The sequence below is a fragment of the Cydia amplana genome, chromosome 27 (genome assembly GCF_948474715.1).
Source record: "Cydia amplana chromosome 27, ilCydAmpl1.1, whole genome shotgun sequence".
In the NCBI taxonomy this organism is placed as follows: Eukaryota; Metazoa; Arthropoda; class Insecta; order Lepidoptera; family Tortricidae; genus Cydia; species Cydia amplana.
Window position 1 is genome coordinate 7,049,747 of NC_086095.1, and position 19,998 is coordinate 7,069,744.

General features: G+C 41.9%; 2 protein-coding genes across 2 annotated transcripts; both read left to right on the forward strand.

The window, feature by feature from the left end:
* Positions 1-1,217: 1,217 nt before the first annotated feature.
* LOC134660435 (putative fatty acyl-CoA reductase CG5065) lies at positions 1,218-12,711 on the forward strand (the record flags this gene model as incomplete). The annotated part of the gene is made up of 12 exons (XM_063516178.1): positions 1,218-1,405; positions 1,941-2,031; positions 2,318-2,440; positions 3,158-3,282; positions 4,308-4,466; positions 6,863-6,972; positions 7,897-7,964; positions 8,656-9,157; positions 9,560-9,743; positions 10,462-10,583; positions 11,304-11,437; positions 12,589-12,711. Coding segments are annotated over 12 exons (1,914 nt in total), but the record flags the coding sequence as incomplete, so codon positions are not given.
* A 477-nt stretch (positions 12,712-13,188) lies between these two features.
* LOC134660436 (probable pseudouridine-5'-phosphatase) lies at positions 13,189-19,454 on the forward strand. Its single transcript, XM_063516179.1, has 9 exons — positions 13,189-13,240; positions 13,422-13,570; positions 13,868-13,950; positions 15,053-15,188; positions 16,159-16,289; positions 17,424-17,522; positions 17,965-18,024; positions 18,248-18,312; positions 19,193-19,454. Exons 2-9 carry the CDS (start codon positions 13,483-13,485, stop codon positions 19,452-19,454), a joined length of 924 nt encoding a protein of 307 aa, XP_063372249.1. The 5' UTR covers positions 13,189-13,240; positions 13,422-13,482.
* Positions 19,455-19,998: the final 544 nt, after the last annotated feature.

Consider the following 19,998-nt stretch of genomic DNA (forward strand, 5'->3'; position numbering starts at 1 on the left):
CCGTTGCGTAGTTTTAAAGATCTAAGCATACATAGGGACAGACCATGGGTTACATCAACTTTTTGCCTATAGGTATGTACAATAGCTAATCCAGTACAGTTAGCGGTTGATTAACCTAACGGGACACAAAAGTGCGTAGGCCATGTAAAGAATGACCATTTTGTAACAATAAACATCTTGAATCATACATATTTATGTGATGACTGTGTTTTTTTAATTAATTATTCCCTAAAACTCCAGAACAATGGAATTTAACGGACCGTTATTGAATATGCGTTTAAAATACAATTAAATAGTAAAAAAGTAGGTACCTTACGTGGTGTAGTCAACATTTTTGTGTTTCACTCAGTAGCAAAGATTGTTTAACACATTCACTACACTGCCCCCGACATCAACATGTGCGTCTAGTCCACCGTCATTACAAGTTTGTTCCTAGGCCAAGACGATAGTGGAGGACCCGCGCGAAATCACCTTTTCATACAAACATAGAACATTATAGAAAATATTTTGACACAATTTGTTAATATCAACCATGCATAGCTATGCCCCTACACGTTAATTTTTTTTCGAAATTTTGATTGTAATACCTAATATTAGTTAGAAGCATTTAAGCAATTGTATGAAATCTGTTTTTCCCACCTATTTTTTACAGTAATCAAAAAACCTAAAAAAAGTCAAACGTAGCTAGTAGGGGCATAGCTATAGTTAATGTTAATACTTACGTCAAATTATGTAAAAATATTTTTCACCTCAGCAGCTCGAACAAGGGTACTTTGCTACTTAAAAACAGTGAGCAAAATCGCATTTAACTTAATTGTTGGTATATCTTAAGAAAACATGATGAAGAAGGAATACATTTTTCGGGTTCTCTAATATGTTCTCACTGCTGAGGTGAAAAGTTTTGTGAACTACACGAGATCAAAGTTATTTACATCTCGTGCGCTTTTGAGTCCCTTACTACGCTCAAGATTCTAAATTAGATTCACTCGCTACGTTCGTGAATCTAGTATAGAATCTTTCGCTTGCACGGGACTCAAAATAAGCACTCGAAGAAATATCAAACTTTGATCTCTTGTTGTACAAATAACTATTAAAATAGAATCAATATCCGGAGAGGAAAATGTAACTACGTTTGTATGGAAGCTTTTCCGCTCCCTTTCCTCTAGAAAGGGGGCGAAAAGGGGGAATTTATTATACAAATGGTATAATATTTTATTTCCCCCACAGTGAGCACCATAGACCCCGCAGTCGCCCAGGAGCTAGAATCCTTGTCGCGCCACCGCGCGATAGACGAGGCTATAGCGCGGGGAGACTCGGCGGTGCAGGAGTTTTATAAGGATGCTGTTATATTCGTCACCGGCGGCTCTGGGTTTCTGGGGAAGCAGCTTATCGAGAAGTTGTTCAGGTATGTCACAAGATATGTCACAAAAACAGCGTAATTGTCTTTAATTTGTGACTAAAATCGACAAAACCTACTAAAACGAGTACAAATATATCACAAAACTGATATATTTAACGAGTCCAACAAATTTACATTGTTCCTCAAGTTCCTCAAGCCCTCAAGCTGAAGCGTGTCGATCATTTTGGGCACTAGACTCAATACTAGACTAGAACCGTTGTCGCTTCACCGCGCGATAGACGAGTCGATCAGAGAGTGTCAAAAGTGACGTTTTTGTTTGAAGAAACGTCACGTTTGACACTTGTTTGACACTCCGATCCATATAGTTTCTATATCTTTTATTTGACGTAACCTAAAAGTCGAATATGACGAATATCGCTGTAGTCACAAGCAGAGTATAGTTACCGCACCGCCTGTTGTCTGTGCCTCAATTGTTTCTTTTCTTTTCTTTTGTATCTAATTACTGAGGTGTGCCAATAAAGAGTATTCTATCTATCTATCTTAGGTATTTAATGATCTTGTCATATTATGTGTCTTTCAGGTCATGCGACATCAAACGCGTATATCTTCTACTTCGGGAGAAGAAGGGACAGACTTCACAGGAGCGAATTGCCAAGATCTTTCAAGATCCTGTAAGTAGAATTTACAAATACAAATAGTGTTTATTGCATGCATTAATAAAAAAAAATTGCACGGGGCACAGAAAAGTATGCGTTTGGCATTTGGACACATTGACACATCTAATGATGGACACAGGAATTGATAAACGTAAACTAATTGTGTTTGCGTTTGTTAGAATTGTCCCGAAGAGTATTTGGCTGTTGAAAGAAAAGTACCTACAGTCAGCGATAAAAGCTTTTATCAAAAGTGAAATTTTTGATAAAAAAGTTTTTCCATCTAAAATTAAAATAATAACAGGTATTCGAGATCCTTCACAAACGCAAGCCCGACTTCGCGTCGCGCGTGACGCCGGTCAACGGCGACATCACGCAACTGCGGATGGCGATTAGCGACCAGGACTGGTACACCATGGCCCATGAGGTAAGAGTATTTCTATTTAAAAAGCGAAGATATTTTAAAGTATCGTGTTAAATATACAATTACGCACATTGGATAAAAATCACTAACGTAGGATTTATTTCTCATCTCATACTGCGCATGGCCATCAGCGACCAGACTGGTACACGATGACGTCGATGACCAATGAGATAAGAGCATACTGTCAGTAAGCTCTACTGGAAAAGCGGAGTTTTTTTTAGCTACTGTGGTTCATATATAGGAGGTTGCCTGTAACACGAGCAAATAATTAAAACGTATACTATACTCCCCAAACTATAAAACTTTTGTTAAACAACTTTTAAAAATAATGAATCCTTTAGACTCCTCTTTTTCATACAAAATAAATATTGCCTTCAATGTACGCTGACATCAGTGTGTTTGACCTTGCTTGTCAAGTTGTCACGCTTTAAACATAACAAAATTTGCGATACATTGCGTCTTAGAATAAATTTTAAAGTATAATTGATTGACTGATTAGCGCTAATTGGCATTTACGTTATTGCGTTCAGTCTCATTTTCTATGGGATTTTGAACTATAACGCAAACGCTTACGTCACGTCACGCTATCGAATGAAATTTACACTAGGGGTACAGTTTTGTTTACCCATATGTTTGCACTTGACTGTACAATAAAGTGTTAACATACACATATTTAATTAAGAGGGGACTAACGCAAAATTAACAATCTACCGTTGGCAGGTGACGGTCATATTCCACGCGGCGGCGACCATCACCTTCGACGAGCCCCTACGTGTGGCGACCAGAACCAACGTGCGGGGTACCATGCAGGCGTTACTGCTGGGACAGGACTGCAAGAAACTAAAGTGAGTGGAAACATAAGATAAGATAAGGTAAGATAAGGTGGGCCTTGACGTGTGGCGATCAGAATCAACGTGCGGGGGACCATGCAGGCGTTACTGCTGGGACAGGACTGCAAGAAACTAAAGTGAGTGGAAACATAAGATAAGATAAGGTAAGATGAAGTAAGATAAGGTGGGCCTTGAGGTGTGGTGACCAGAACCAACGTGCGGGGGACCATGCAGGCGTTACTGCTGGGACAGGACTGTAAGAAACTAAAGTGAGTGAAAACATAAGATAAGATAAGGTGGGCCTTGACGTGTGGCGACCAGAACCAACGTGCGGGGTACCATGCAGGCGTTACTGCTGGGACAGGACTGCAAGAAACTAAAGTGACTGAAAACATAAGATAAGATAAGGTGGGCCTTGACGTGTGGCGACCAGAACCAACGTGCGGGGGACCATGCAGGTGTTACTGCTGGGACAGGACTGCAAGAAATTAAAGTGAGTGGAAACATAAGATAAGATAAAATAAGATAAGGTGGGTCTTGATGTGTGTCGACCAGAACCAACGTGCGGGGGACCATGCAGGCGTTACTGCTGGGACTGGCCTGCAAGAAACTAAACTTAGATTATCAGATAAGACAGGATAAGATAAGGTAGACCTCTACTCGTATGTCGGACCAGAACCAATATAAGATCGTAACGTAACGGACAGAACAACAAAATACGATTAGATAAGATAAGATACTACTTGTGACGAACCTGCGTGAGACGGACCATCTGATGGAAAATGACTGCAAAAAACTCAAGTGAGTTGAGACATAAGATAAGATAAGATAAAATAAGACACGTTGATAAGTTTAGCGATTACAACCACCGTGACGGTTACATTCTTCTAAGGTTCAAGGTAATTGGTTGTCAATACTAACGGTATGAAATGTCCTATGTAAAGTGAACCCTAAATGGTTCAATAATTAAAGTCTGCTATTTTTACTCTTTCATTCATTCATTCATTCATTCATTCAATCATTCAATCTCTCTATTCCAGATCGTTCGTGCACGTGTCGACGGCGTACGCGCACGCGACCCACAGCCGCATCGGGTGCTCCGTGCGCGAGGACTTCTACGACAGCCCCGGCGACCCCCGCACCATGGTGGACCTGGTCGAGCAGCTGAGTGAAGAGAAACTGGCCGCCATTAAACCTAGGTGAGTTTACCCAACTTCCCGGTAGGTGGCGCTGGAACGGAGCGGCGAAATCCTACATCGCGATGTTAAGATTTTTCCTGAATTCATAACTTTCGCTTGGTGAGATTGTTGTTGGTGAAGGTGGGGACAGAAGATTCTTTGGATAAAGACTTCTAAGACACCTGCACCATGGTGGACCTGGTCGAGCAGCTGAGTGAGGAGAAACTGGCCGCCATTAAACCTAGGTGAGTTTACCCAATTTAATGTTAGATGGCGCTGGAACGGAGCGGTGAAATCCTACATCGCGCTGTTAAGATTATTCATGACTTCTCTCACCAAGAGATTGTTGTTGGTGAGTGAGGGTCGGGACAGAGATTCTTTGGATAAAGTCTTCTAAGACACCCGCACCATGGTGGACGGTCGAGCAGCTGAGTGAAGAGAAACTGGCCGCCATTAAACCTAGGTGAGTTTACCCAACTTCCCGGTAGGTGGCGCTGGAACGGAGCGGCGAAATCCTACATCGCGATGTTAAGATTTTTCCTGAATTCATAACCTTCGCTTGGTGAGATTGTTGTTGGTGAAGGTGGGGACAGAAGATTCTTTGGATAAAGACTTCTAAGACACCTGCACCATGGTGGACCTGGTCGAGCAGCTGAGTGAGGAGAAACTGGCCGCCATTAAACCTAGGTGAGTTTACCCAATTTAATGTTAGATGGCGCTGGAACGGAGCGGTGAAATCCTACATCGCGCTGTTAAGATTATTCATGACTTCTCTCACCAAGAGATTGTTGTTGGTGAGTGAGGGTCGGGACAGAGATTCTTTGGATAAAGACTTCTAAAACACCTGCACCATGGTGGACCTGGTCGAGCAGCTGAGTGAAGAGAAGCTGGCCGCCATTAAACCTAGGTTAGTTTACTCAACTTCCTGATAGATGGCGCTGGAACGGAGCGGCGAAATCCTACATCGCGCTGTTAAGATTTTTCCTGAATTCATGAATCATGACTTTCGCTTGGTGAGATTGTTGTTGGTGAGGGTGGGGACAGAAGATTCTTTGGATCGAGCAGCTGAGTGAAGAGAAACAGGCCGCCATTAATCCTAGGTGAGTTTACCCAACTTCCCGGTAGGTGGCGCTGGAACGGAACGGCGAAATCCTACATCGCGCTGTTAAGATTTTCCTGATTTGATGACCTTCGGAACCGATCCACCTTCCTTGGTAGGAAGTCTACGGTACTGACTTAAATAAAACAAGGTGAGGGGTGTCATTATAAACGTCATATTTTCATAGAAATTTTGTACATTAATTAATGATGACATAGCATAGCCACACTTTAGCTTAGTTTATTTATTGATTTAGCTTAGTCCGACTGTACGGTTTTTTTGGACATGATAATTGTCTTTGTTAAAGAACTTTTTCTACTCCCGTACTTTTATTTCCCGTACTTATATACCTTACAGTTGTCAAGACAAGTCTTTAGTCTATTCCCCAAAAACGCATTTGTGCATATGTCGCAGTCGGATCGTATAATCCGCCGCATTACATTACGGCTAGCCGTTTTACAAAACAGGGGCGTTTTGAAATGCGGCGGTTCGACGATTAGCCGGATTGAATGCGGCTGAATGAAAATCCGCCGGAATGTATTCGGCGCCATACGTTCTTCAACACGGCTAGCCGTAATGTAATACAGCGAGTCATTAGCCGCCGCTTTGACAGTTTTTAGTTCCCATTTTTAACACTCGTGGCGCTGCCTGACATAACAATAACAAACTATGAAAAACGCTGGGGCGTCCATCAAATCTGGAGTTCGACGGACTGTTTCTTTATAAAAAAACATTTCCTTCGCAACTTAACTAGACGGAGCCTCGCTTCGCGGGGCTCCTATTTCTGAGCGGTTTGCCCTTCGGGCATCTGAAGCTACCTAACGAACCTAACCTACCTACCTATTGATTTAGTGAGACGTCCGTGAAAACATTACACTTTGGGGAAAAAAGCGTAGTTAGGTAAGTAGGTTAGGTTCGTTAGGTAGCTTCAGATGCCCGAAGGGCAAACCGCCCAGAAAGCGGGGCTCCGTCTATTTAAGTTGTAAAGGAAATGTTTTGGAAAAGAAACACATGTAGTGCGGTGGGACCATGGTAAAAATAAATTAAATTGCAAACATTGTCAAACTCCGGTTACGTAGACGACCGAAAGAACTGGTCACTCTACAATCTAAATAGTAGATACGATGCGGCTAAACGTAGGCCGCCTTATTGAAGAACGTATCGCAATGACAATCCGGCTAATCGTCGAACCGCCGCATTTCAAAACGCCCCTGTTTTGTAAAACGGCTAGCCGTAATGTAATACGGCGGATTATACAATCTGACTACGACACATACACGCATATCCAAAAATGCCTATTTTTTTTTCTTTTGCTCAGGTTGATCGAAGACTGGCCTAACACGTACGCCTACACCAAAGCTTTAGCCGAGGAGGCTGTGAGGACCATGTCAGGAGACCTGCCCATCTGCATCGTCAGACCCGCCATAGGTGAGCTACCGACAGACAGACATACAAACAGACAGACACCAACTATCTCAAGCTGTGAGGACCATGACAGGGGACCTGCCCATCTGCATCGTCAGACCCGCCATAGGTGAGTTACCGACAGACAGACATACAGACAGACAGACACCAACTATCTCAAGCTGTGAGGACCATGACAGGGGACCTGCCCATCTGCATCGTCAGACCCGCCATAGGTGAGCTGAAGACAGACAGACAGACACCAACTATTTCAGGCTGTGAGGACCATGACAGGGGACCTGCCCATCTGCATCGTCAGACCCGCCATATGTGAGTTACCGACAGACAGACATACAGACAGACAGACACCAACTATCTCAAGCTGTGAGGACCATGTCAGGACACCTGCCCATCTGCATCGTCAGACCCGCCATAGGTGAGCTACCGACAGACAGTTGTTGGTTCTATAGTTCGTTTTTTTTAGCATTAGAAATAAGGTAAACAATCTTGATGTGTCTTTTAATTGAAAAACACATTTTAAAAATAAGTCACGGCAAATATGTAACAATTATGAATCTAATACGATTATTTATATTCTTCTGCTTTCATAAGTAATAGTTTTTGATTTTTAAAAAGCGTTTTTCAATTAAAAGATCGCTTACCTTCTTGCAAGTTCTTTCGAATGCTAAAAAAAACTAACTATAGCTACAGATGTTTATTTTTTTAATCTTTATTGCACAATACAAATATAAAGAATAACTCTCTCCCGCGATTGAGTAAATACCTAATCTGAAAGGAAACTTTACAAATACAAATGTTTCCAAAACTTTCGGGAATTTTGAGAATGTTCTGCACTTGGTGTGGAAAGAAATCCAGTATTATATAGAGATAAAATAAATGTCCCATACAAAAATGACCATTGTTTTACATTTTGTTTTTTTTTTTCAGTCATAGCATCGAACCTGGAGCCTAGCCCTGGCTGGGTTGACATGAGCAGTGTCTATGGACCGAGCGGGGTAAGTGCAGATATAGCACCCAGTTCTAGAGCCAAAGTGTGCAAATGCCACAATCCTCGTCGCCAATGTAGAATATGGGACTACCACGGGAATAACGGGAATAACATAGGAAAATACGTGTTATTAAAACTATCTGTATTAAAGGAATGAGTAACGAAAAACATAGACAGATGTCAACAGAAACTAAACCATCCTGCATGCAGTATGCATACAACACAGTTTCCATAGATATTTGGTGTTTATGGTGTTATACTTTCACTCTTTTTACAAGCTTACAAAATTTTAATTAATCTTACAAGTTAAATTTGACCCACTTCTCAGTTTGCATACATATGTATGTAAGTCGGGTGACAATGCAATAATATGGTGGGTATCATCACCCACACTGTTAACCGACGCTTCGTAAACCTTATTACCAAAGGCATAAGGTCCACCGATGGACAGTTAAGGGTATTGCTGTTTGTACCATCGAGCTGATCTGATGATGGAGACAGGAGGTGGCCTTAGGAACTCTGTGATGAAACAACGCAACCTAATTGTGTTTGGGGTTTTTAGACTTGTCTCGATGAGTATTAGTTGCCTGTGGAAAGAAAAGTACGGTCACCGATAAAATCTTGCACCAAAAATGTTTTTTTTAAACGAATCCTTGCAAAGTTAACTTGGTCCGATTACATCTATCTTTTTTTTTCAGCTCCTCCTAGGCTCCGGTCTTGGCGTCATGCACACCTTCATGGCCGAAGACAGTGCCAAAATAGACCTAATTCCCGTGGACTATGTCAACAATGCTACCATTGTGGCAGGATGGGCCACGGCAGAACGCCGCAAAAGTGGACAGAAGGATATTAAGATATATACAGTCTCACCAGCTAGGAACCCTATTACGTGGCGTAAGTATTTGAGTAAAAACCTAATACCCGTGGTCTGTGTCAACAATGCCACCATTGTAGCAAGATGGGCCATGTTAGAACGCTACAAGAGCGGACAGAAGGATATCAAGATATATACAGTCTCACCAGCTAGGAACCCTATTACGTGGCGTAAGTATTTAAGTAAAAGCCTAATTCCCATGGAGAGGACTAATGTCAATAATGCTACCATTGTAGCAAGATGGGCCATGGTAGAATGCCTCAAGAACGGACAGAAGGATATTAAGATATATATCGTGTCGCCGGCTAGAAACGCTATTACGTGGCGTAAGTATTTGAGTAAAAACCAAGTTCTCATGGAGTGGACTATGTCAATAATGCTACCATTGTAGCAAGATGGGCCATGGTAGAACGCCTCAAGAACGGACAGAAGGATATTAAGATATATACCGTGTCACCAGCTAGGAACCCTATTACGTGTTTGAGTAAAAACCAAGTTCTCATGGAGTGGACTATGTCAATAATGCTACCATTGTAGCAAGATGGAGCACAATGATAAATACTGTATCGTTTAAGATAAATACAAGTAAAATAACGTCAAATATATATTTTTTGTAATATTTGTATGTTATGTTGAAGACCAGCAGGTTCTTCCATAAGTTCCTGTTCCTCGCCAACTGCCTAAAATTATTGCTATGCTTTATTTATGCCTATTCATTTACTTTTCAGGGAAGTTAATGAATATAATGCACACAAAGGTCGTTTACTGCGCTAGCACGCCGAAAGCGGTGTGGTACACATTTGTACACTACACCAGCCGGTGGTGGGTGTTCTGTCTGCTGACTTGGCTGCTCCACTTCATCCCTGGGTATCTGGTGGACGGGGTTCTGACGATGCTTGGCAAGAAACCTAAGTGAGTCCCATCTTACAAGAACACCACAGCAGCCGGTGGTGGGTGTTCTGTCTGCTGACTTGGCTGATGCACTTTATCCCTGGGTATCTGGCGGACGGGGTTCTGACGATGCTTGGAAAGAAACCTAAGTGAGTTCCATATATGTTACAAGAACGATGCTTGGTTCTGTCTGCTGACTTGGTTGCTGCACGTCGTCCCTGTGGATATCTGGCGGACGGAGTTCTGACGATGCTTGGCAAGAAACCTAAGTCAGGAGTGGCTCACTCCGCGATTTCGTCACTTTGCTACAGGTAGCTAAAAGTACATCCGTTCCGGCCCCAATTTTGGGGAAAGCCATAAGCCGCGCGTGGCGCTGTCGCCACCTAGCGGCCATATCTGTGCTGATCGTAACAGACGCGTTTTGTTAGAGAGTGAGTCTTCTGTACTTAGTACTATTATTTATTCTGTGCCTAAGTGCGTACCTTCTTACTAGAGTCAAAGACGAGTGACACAGTGTGGAAGTGCCAGGATTTAAGAAATGGGTGGATCAACTATTTTGTGTTGTTATTTTGTCCCGCTGGTGGCCTAGCGGTAAGAGCAGACTTTCAATCCGGAGGTCGCGGCGGATTCAAACCCCGGCTCGTACTAATGAGTTTTTCGTAACTTAGTGTTAATTTTGTAACTTTTGGGTATGTCGACACTTTTGTGTTTGACCCTTATACGTTAATTATGTTTTCAGAGCGATGAAATTATACCGGCTGGCGTTCAATCTATCTTCCGTGCTGGCGTACTTCACCTGCCACGAGTTTCACTTCAACGATGACAATCTGGTCAAATTACACAACAGCTTATCCAGAACAGGTGAGTTGGAGTGAGAAGAACGCGCTGTCTCACTCATACAACCTGTCTCGTGCTGGCGTACTTCACCAAGTTCCACTACATTAAAATGCGTAATGTTATTTTTGATTTAACCCATATTTAACCAATAGTTTTTTTTTGTTAAAAATAACAATTCGATAACATTACCTACTATTAAATCATAAAGGTTGATAAAGGTAATTAAAAAGATCGCGTTAGATCGGTTCTAAATCGTATACCTTTAAACGAGCAATTCTTGTATATTTATTTATAGGTATATTATGGGGATCTAATATTAAATAAAATAAAAATAAAATAAAATAAAAATAAAATAATAAAAATAAAATAAAATAAAATTATGGGGATTTCGAAAACGGTTCTAACGATTCCGATGAAATCTGCTATATGGGGGTTTTTGGGGGCGAAAAATCGATCTAGCTAGGTCTTATCCCTGGGAAAACACGCATTTTTGAGTTTTTATATGTTTTCCGAGCTTTGCTCGGTCTCCCAGATACTATATTTAATATGACTGTGTCTCACAGAAGTTTTGCTATTCCTCATTATTTGGGGCATTATCTATGAAAAGGGACCTTATTGTCGATGGCGCTTACGCCGCACAGCGTCGCGCGGCATTGTATTTATATCGGAGCATCGTTAATAATGGCGTAAACGCCATCGACAATAAGGTCCCTTTTCATGGATAACGTCACATTTAACTTGCAGACCGTGACCTGTACAACTTCGACGTGGAGAAGATGGAGTGGACCCAGCAGATGATCACGTGGGCCGTCGGCCTGAGGAAGTACATCATCAAGGACGGGCTCAAGGACACGGAATACGCCGTCAAAAAGCAGGGGGTATGTGTGAAGCAGGGATGTTGCGGATGCCGATTTTTTGACATCCGCGGATGCGGATTTTTAAAGGCTCACATCCGCGGATGCGGATGCGGATGTCAAGATAGTACCATAAAAAACGTCAAATATTACATTTTAGTAATTTTTATTTCAAAAAACCGGCCAAGTGCGAGTCGCACTCGCGTTCCAAGGGTTACATTAAGTCCCACTCACGCTTGACTGCTCATTTCTAATAGGTTTTTTTGGTTAATGACTAAATTACCTAGCAGTCTAGCACTTACGCCGATGCTAAGACGTTCCTGTACCGACCTGTTCCACATCCGCATCCGCATTAAATCCGCATCGATTTTATGCGGATGCGGATGTTGAAAATCATGCGGAAGTTCCGCGGTTGCGGATGCGGATGCGGATATTCGCAACATCCCTGGTGTAGAGCGTTGGAGAGAGTCTTTTCTTTTGGGTGCTAGTACCTACCTACCTACTGGTGTATGACAAAGATAGTATGATTCTCTCTGTCTAATTGTCTATGTTTGAAATGAGACAGTCCTTTGACAAACTATACATCTCGTATCACCTTTTTTTTTCGTATTACTTAGGGCTTGTCCACAAATCACGCGAGGTTCGATAGGGGGGTTGGGGGGGAGTCACGAAAAAATCACGACAGATCACGTTGGGGGTGGGGGGGTATAAGGAGACCTCACGTGTATTTTTCTACAGTGAACGAAACTAAGAAAAAATACCTACCTATGGAAAAAATAAAAAAAAATACACGTGAGGTCATGTGGGGTAGGGGGGGGGGGCTAACCAAAAACCTCACCAATTATCACCAATGGGGAGGGGGGGGGGATTAAAAAAGTAGCCTAAAACACATTTGTGCACAACCCCTTAACAATTGTTACCCAGATTTAAACTTTCACGATTTTTACACATTATTAAATTGTACAACGGGACTTAATCGCGTATCTAAGTTTTAGCACTCGCGCGGTTAGAAGATGCTGATGTCAACTTAAGCCAGTCTTCTCCGAGACCACGGGGACAACGCCGTCCTCGAAACGTCGGAGGTAAATCTTAAAACTTAGATACGCGATTAAGTCCCGTTGTACAATTTAATAATTGTTACCCAGGGCCAGGATAACCTAATCATCATATTTCAGGTGCTCCGGGTACTGAGCTACGTCGCCGGCGTGCTGTACCTCTACGCGATATACAAGCTGCTTACTTTAGTCTGTTGGTTTGTTTGTCTCTTTGCTGCTATGTTTTAAATAAATCACGGGTTTTCTATTTCGTGTTTTCTTTTACCTGAACTTGAGGATGTCATTGTCTGTAGTCAGTTAGCAAAACGAATGTAAAATTAAGAAAAATCTTTTTTGAATACCACGTCGGTGGCAAATAAGCATACGGCCCGCCTGATGGTAAGCAGTCACCATAGCCTATGGACGCCTGCAACACCGGAGATGCGCGTTGCCGACCTTGTAAAAACTTGTAAAGTAAGACCAAAGAAAGTTTTTTAATTCGCTGTCAAATTATTGCGCTGCAGACTTACTTTGGTCTTACTTCTACCTACATTTCTCGATCCGACGAACAGACTCTATCAAAACCACTATCAAAACCGAGATCAAAACCATAACATATTCCGTGACCATAGAGATTACAGTGCTTCTTCTGACAACTCCATCTGTTATGTAGCATACCTACCTAGATAAAAAAACAAATGTCACATCAGACAACATCAAAATTCTTTCAATAAACAAACCATTTTTGTTAAAAAAACGGTTTTATACACCATTTTCCCTCTAAAAACAACAGGTTTGTTAATTACTTTATTTTTACTTAGATAAATAGATAACACTTTATAAAGCACGACTTTAGCTCGACCACAGTTCTATCTTTCAATTTAGTGACAAAAAGTTTATTTTTGTCACTAAGTTTAAGTAAAATTGTATAAACTTAAATATTTACTAATTTTCACACCTACAACTTTGCCCAGTTCCCCGGGCAAAGATGAACAATGTCCTGGCAAAATTTTGCTCGTCGGCCCCTCGCGTGCAATGATCACCATCCCGGCAAAGTTCTACTGCACCAGGAAATTTAAGAAGGTCACACATTGCCTTTTCGACTTGGACGGGACGGTACTTGGTAAGCAATATATGTATATTAAAACTCGTAATATGGTACTCATTACGCAAAAAAAAAGTAAACGAAATAAAAGTATGAAACTTTGCCCTTTAACATAAATTTGCCCACATCGTTTTTCACTTTTTTCAGAAACTACTTTTAAGTTATTTTGCTTTTACTGAACTGTGACGCGGATTTTCGAACAATCCAAACGTAGTGTTGCTAACCCGCGATTTTAATTTGCCGCCTTTTACTACTGACAAGATTTGCTTGACCAGTATATAAACAATTCTTATACAAACATATTTATGTGTACAGATTCAGAAATTGTTTATCAAAAGGCAATCAGGACGATCTGCGAGAAATATGGAAAAACATACACCAAGGATCTGGAAATTCAGGTGAGTGCAGTCGTCAGTATCATATAAAGACGACCAAAGTGGCAAAATATAATTATAATGCACGTTTATTGATATAGAAATAAGTTTACAGTACATATATATGGTACTACTTTCCCGAACTAGTGTGGGAAATAGCAGTTTCCGTGCGTATGTCGAAAGTTTAAAGTGCCATATCTACTGGAAAATGTTGTACGATACACGTGCGAATAGGTAATTCGCAACTCGTGTCGATTTAAAACACTCCCTTCGGTCGTGTTTTAATTATCCGCCACTCGTTTCAAATTTCCTCTTTTCCGCACTTGTATCGTAAATAACTATTAAATTACCATAGTATTTTGTTGCAGTTTAGTTTATTTTTATTTTAGTAAATCCAGTAAACTATTTCCGTGCTACGGTCCCACCGTGACCTGTCAGAAACAGTCGTGCAGCGGGTGCTACTGCCGATTTCCGTGGACTATCTTATCTTATATTATCTTATATTGCCTTATACTAACGACCCGCTCCGGCTTCGGACGGGTTAACAAATTATTGAAATTATACATAAACCTTCCTCTTGAATCACTATATCTATTAAAAAAAACCGCATCAAAATCCGTTGCGTAGTTTTAAAGATCTAAGCATACATAGGGACAGACAGACAGCGGGAAGCGACTTTGTTTTCGTGCTACGGTGCCACGGTCCGTCAGAATCAGTCGTGCAGCGGATGCTACTGCCAATTTCCGTGGACTATCTTACTTTTTATTATTATTATTCATATTTATTCATATAAACATTTACAGCGTTACATATGTGCAATAAATGCGCCAAACTGGAGTAACCAGTTTGTTGGCGCGCCGCACTCAACTCTTACTTAATATTAAGGTACTTACTTAAATGTTTACCATCGTGACTTATATACTATTGTTAGTAGAAAAGAAAGCATGCATTTATTTATTTATATTGCAATGATTTTATAATATGTACATGTTTGTTTGAACTTATTACTTTTTAGGTAAATATGTTTCCAACATTTCTAGTTTTAACTTTCTCTTAAACGCTGCTTTTGTAATATTTATTATTATCTTATCTGATTTTATCTTGTATTATCTTATCTTATCTGCAGTGCTACGGCGCCACGGACCGTGACCTGTCAGAGACAGTCGTGCTGCGGGTGCCCCTGCCGATTTCCGTGGACGATTTCGAACACCAACTCACAGAACTCGTCGGCAAGGCCGTCGCCAGCGCACCATTACAGCCTGGTAAGTCTAGCCTTTACTGAGGCGGAGATAAGAAGACGTACTTCAGTGGCGTAGCTAGGCGTGGGCGAAGTGGGCCGTCGCCCACGGCCTCGCGCCCCACGAGGGGCCTCGCGCGAGAGCCCTTCGGGCACAGTTTATTTTTTATTAGTTCACGCTACGCCACTGACGTGCTTGAATCAATCAATGGCATTGGTTACTATAAGCAGTGGTCGGCAACCTAGAGCTGCAGCCCGCGGGCCGCATGCGGCCCGTGAACCTGTCACTTGCGGCCCGCGAGCTTCCTTGGCTATTTTGTATGTAATATTGACAAACGACAATGTCTGATAAAGTCATAAATATTAACCTTTTGGACGCCAATGACCGATATATCTGCACCGCAGGTTCAACGCCAAAGACCGATTAATCGTCGACCTACGTCCAAATACATAAAGTTCAACTTCAGTTTTGACACTTCAATGATGTGGCGTCTGAGTGACAGCTTTTGTGTTTGACACGGTGTGGAAAAGGTTAACAAACTGCGGCCCGCGACAACTTCGTTAACTACTATGTGGCCCTTGGCTGCTAAAAGGTTGCCGACCGCTGCTATAAGGAACGGCTTATGCGTTGTCAGCACTCCGCGCGCCTACTACTACTATACGGAATGTCCAACGCATAGCTCGCTCCTTATAGTTGTCTCCCTATCCCGATTATGTAATAAGAAATATAGTTAGTTATAAGAAATGCAGGAGAGCCTAATTACACACATGATCAGCAATCGTCTTTAGGATGCTGATTGGCCTGCCCAAATTCTGCAGCGCATCCAACATGTTCGCGGAGTCACGCACAGATGGATTTGCAGGAATTTTGCGCAAAAAAGCAGCGTCTCTGTTAAGCAGCACTAGGGATAATGGACGTCCCCTAATTATTGGTATAAAATATATTGGTTTAGTTGGTGGTGGTACCCTATAGTTCACAAATATAATTGTTGCAGGCGCCGAGCGTCTTCTGACGCACCTGTATGACTCTAAGGTCCCGATAGCACTGGCGACCAACAGTACGGAGCGCGCCGTCAGGATCGCCACACAAGCGCGACCCAAACTCTTCGCGCTCTTCAACCACAAGGTACAGCAACGCGCAGGTGACACACCTGGAGTCTTTTGGCACACCTGTACGACTCCAAGGTCCCGATAGAACTAGCGACCAACAGTACGGAGCGCGCCGTCAGGATCGCCACACAAGCGCGACCGAAACTGTTCGCACTCTTCAACCACAAGGTACAGCAACGCGCAGGTGACACACCTGTACGACTCCAAGGTCCTGATAGCACCAGATAGATACCTAGATAAAACGTTTATTTGGATAATACCTGCTGACCTACACACATACGAGTAGGTACTACAAATTTTATATTATCAGCTCTTTTCAAAATAATGTAAGGCATTTTTGGCATAAAAATTGTTTTCTTTTGGCATAACGCGTAGGGGGTTTTATTTTTTTTACTTAATCGTTATAAGTAAATAGAAACCATGGAAATTTCGTTTGTTTTGTGATAGATGTGGGCAAAGTTGGCGATGGGCAAAGTTGTCACCGTTGGGCAAAGTTGTAATATCCTTATTTAGGTAACAAGGCTGTTATTATAGAGGACCAGGGCATCCTGATACAGGTCCATTCACCTAAAAGGAAGTCCCAACCACTGACACAGAATAAGTAATAGTATTATCATACAGGACGGCCATGCACCGCCCCGCCCCGACTCGCATTACCTCGCCCCGCGACTGCAATCTGACGGACTTCTAAGGGCCTACCGCGAACCACGTTCGACGTGTTGCCTCTCTGTCGCATTTGTAAATTCGTACGTAAGTGTGACAGGGAGGCAACACGTCGAACGTGGTTCGCGGTAGGCCCTCTGGCGTGCTCTCAGTAAAGCGACTTACCCACACATACACAATGACGCGTGTACAGACGTGCCGTGCACACATATATACGCAAATGATTTTTGATGCATGGCGTGTCCGCCCTGTGCCACTGATGTCAATTTTTATAGATTAAGATCACTACATAGTATAAAACAAAGTCGCTTCCCGCTGTCTGTCTGTCTGTATATATGCTTAGATCTCTAAAACTACGTAACGGATTTTGTTGCGGTTTTTTTAAATAGATAGAGTGATTCAAGAGGAAGTTTTATGTATAATTTGTTAACCCGTGCGAAGCCGGGGCGGGTCGCTAGTAAGGAAATAAACAATAATATTTTTTTAGGTGTGCGCTACGGACCCTGAAGTGGACCGAGGGAAACCGCACCCGGACATCTACCTCGTCGCTGCCAGCCGATTTCCGACCAAACCTAAACCGGCACAGGTAATGACTATTAGGCTGCGTCACAGGGCGGACACGCCATACATCAAAAATGATTTGCGTTTATATGTGTGCGCGGCACGTCTGTACATGCGTCATTGTGTATCTGACGGAATTCTGGCATGCTCTCAGTAGAGCGACTTACGCACACATTCATGTCGCGGCCTGTCGCGGGCGAGGTAATGCGAGTCGGGGCGGGGCGGTGCGTGTCCGTCCTGTATGATAATACTATTACTTATTCTGTTGCTGCGTTTCCACCAGAGATGTGCGATGATGTGTAATAATGTCAATATCCAGAGGAAAATGGGGATTACGTTTGTATTTTGTATAGAGAACCATGTAGTCCACTTTCCTCTTAATAGTTTCTAAGCAAACATTAATATTGCAGCAATGCTAATTAATTTAATTATAACGCTTATAAGTAACGCTTAATATTTTCTGGCAGTGTATCGTGTTCGAAGATTCTGAAATCGGAGTTAAAGCGGCGGTCGCAGCCGGCATGCAGGTTATTAATTGCTAATAGACCTTTTTTTACGTGTACTAACTATATATTATATGTGCTATGTATTTTAGGGTTGGCAACGCTTAAGTGGCTCCTGTGATATTGCTTATGTCCATGGGCGACGATGACCGCTTCCCATCAGGCGGCTCGTCTGCTCGTTTGCTGACACATAAAAAAACCATAAAGGCTTCACTGGAGAAATTAAGAAATATTTTCTATTTTACAGGTGGTGATGATACCAGACCGACGTTTAGACCGTCAGAAGACGCGCCAAGCCACGATAGTCCTAAGGTTAGGTCCTACATACATACATACAAATAATCACACCTATTTCCCGGAGAGGTAGGCAGAGACCACGGATTTCCACTTGCTACGATCCTGACATACCTCTTTCGCTTCCGTTACTTTCATAACATTCCTCATACACGCTCGCCGGTTTAGGGTGCTCTTGACCTGACCTTTCTTCAGGATTTCCGCGATCTGATCAGAGAAAGTCCGCCGAGGTCTGCCCCCTCCAACTCCCTCTTCTACTTCTCCCTTATACACTCTCTTTGTCAGCCTTCTTTCACTCATTCTTTACACGTGTCCAAACCATCTCAACATACCTTTCTCAATTTTTGTCACTACATCTAGATACGTTCAGTCCACACTTTTCTCTTATCACACTGTTCCTAATTATATCTCGTAATCTCACACCACTCACACCTCTCAAGGGGTTCTATGTCCTGGCTGTCTCAAATCCCTACTTATCCATAACATTATACTTAAATGCTATAGTAATAGTAACTCTGTCTGTCTGTTACCTCTTCACACTTAAACAGCTGAACCGAGTTGGACAACATTTGGTATGGCGATAGTTTGAGGCCCGGGAAAGGACTAAAATGGCATTTCATGAAATGATCAAAATGTATGATCTGGCTACGACATATTATATGTATATGCTTGAGTATTTGGAGTATTTTGTGAAGTATAATTACTCGTATTAAAAAAAAGCCCCGTCGAGTTTCCTGCGCATAGGGTTTGCAATCCGGATCCGAAATGTATGAAATTATCCGGATCTCGATCCGTGGATCTTCCCATACATTTCGGATCCGGCGTGAAAACCCTACTTGCGCTATCTTCTGGAAGTACTGGAACATTACTTGCTTAAGTTAAAACTTCTATTCCACAGATCTCTACGCGAATTCAAACCGGAGGAGTTCGGCCTCCCGCCCTTTCCCGAAACACCGGCCAGAGGCAAACCCACTTCAGCTCGCGTCGAACAAGACTATAAAGCGGAAAACACTGAAACTAAGAAAAATGAACCCATTCAGCCGACTGCTTTCCTTGTTGAAAACATATCCAAAGCGTCGAAAATGTCAAAAATAAGAGCGCAAATGTCAATTTTGATGAACAAGAAAATGCTAGTGGGCAGTCCGGTAGCATCCAGATAGAATTTAGAGCTGAACGTTTTTTGTAAAGCTTTTGATAAGGTTGACCGTGCTTCTACTGAAAAAAGGTTTTTAAATGGAATATATGGTATTATACTTCGCCAGATTATTTTTAAATTGACCACAAAAACCCAAATTATTGTTGCCAGTAAGCTTTAAGCCGACGAAAATTGATACCGTACCCGGTGTCTCTCAGGGATCAATGTTGGGACAACTGTTGTATAACATTTCAATGAATTATATCATGCTTTGCTTCTATAAACCGTGAAATCGTAGCTGTTATGTTTGCTGGTGACGTTAAGTCTTGAGACTTACATATTGATTTGTTAAAAAAAGTCGATTAAGAACAAAACATTGACTAAACCAAGACGTAAGTATATAGTATATAAACGAAAATAAAATAAGATCAATTTGAACATGTTTTTTTTATTTTCGTCCGAAATCGAAAACAACAATTTTTGATAAAGAGAGATAAGATAGAGTAAAAAACTTTTATTAATGCTAGATAATAATATATTTAATAAATAATAATAAATAATGTAAAAAT

Bases quoted from the DNA above. Each gene is read 5' to 3' on its own strand.
- LOC134660436 (XM_063516179.1), top strand. From the start codon at position 13,483: ATGATCACCATCCCGGCAAAGTTCTACTGCACCAGGAAATTTAAGAAG. The intron at 16,290-17,423 runs GTACAGCAACGC...ATATTTTTTTAG, and splicing joins TCGCGCTCTTCAACCACAAG to GTGTGCGCTACGGACCCTGA. The intron at 18,025-18,247 runs GTTATTAATTGC...TCTATTTTACAG, and splicing joins CGGTCGCAGCCGGCATGCAG to GTGGTGATGATACCAGACCG.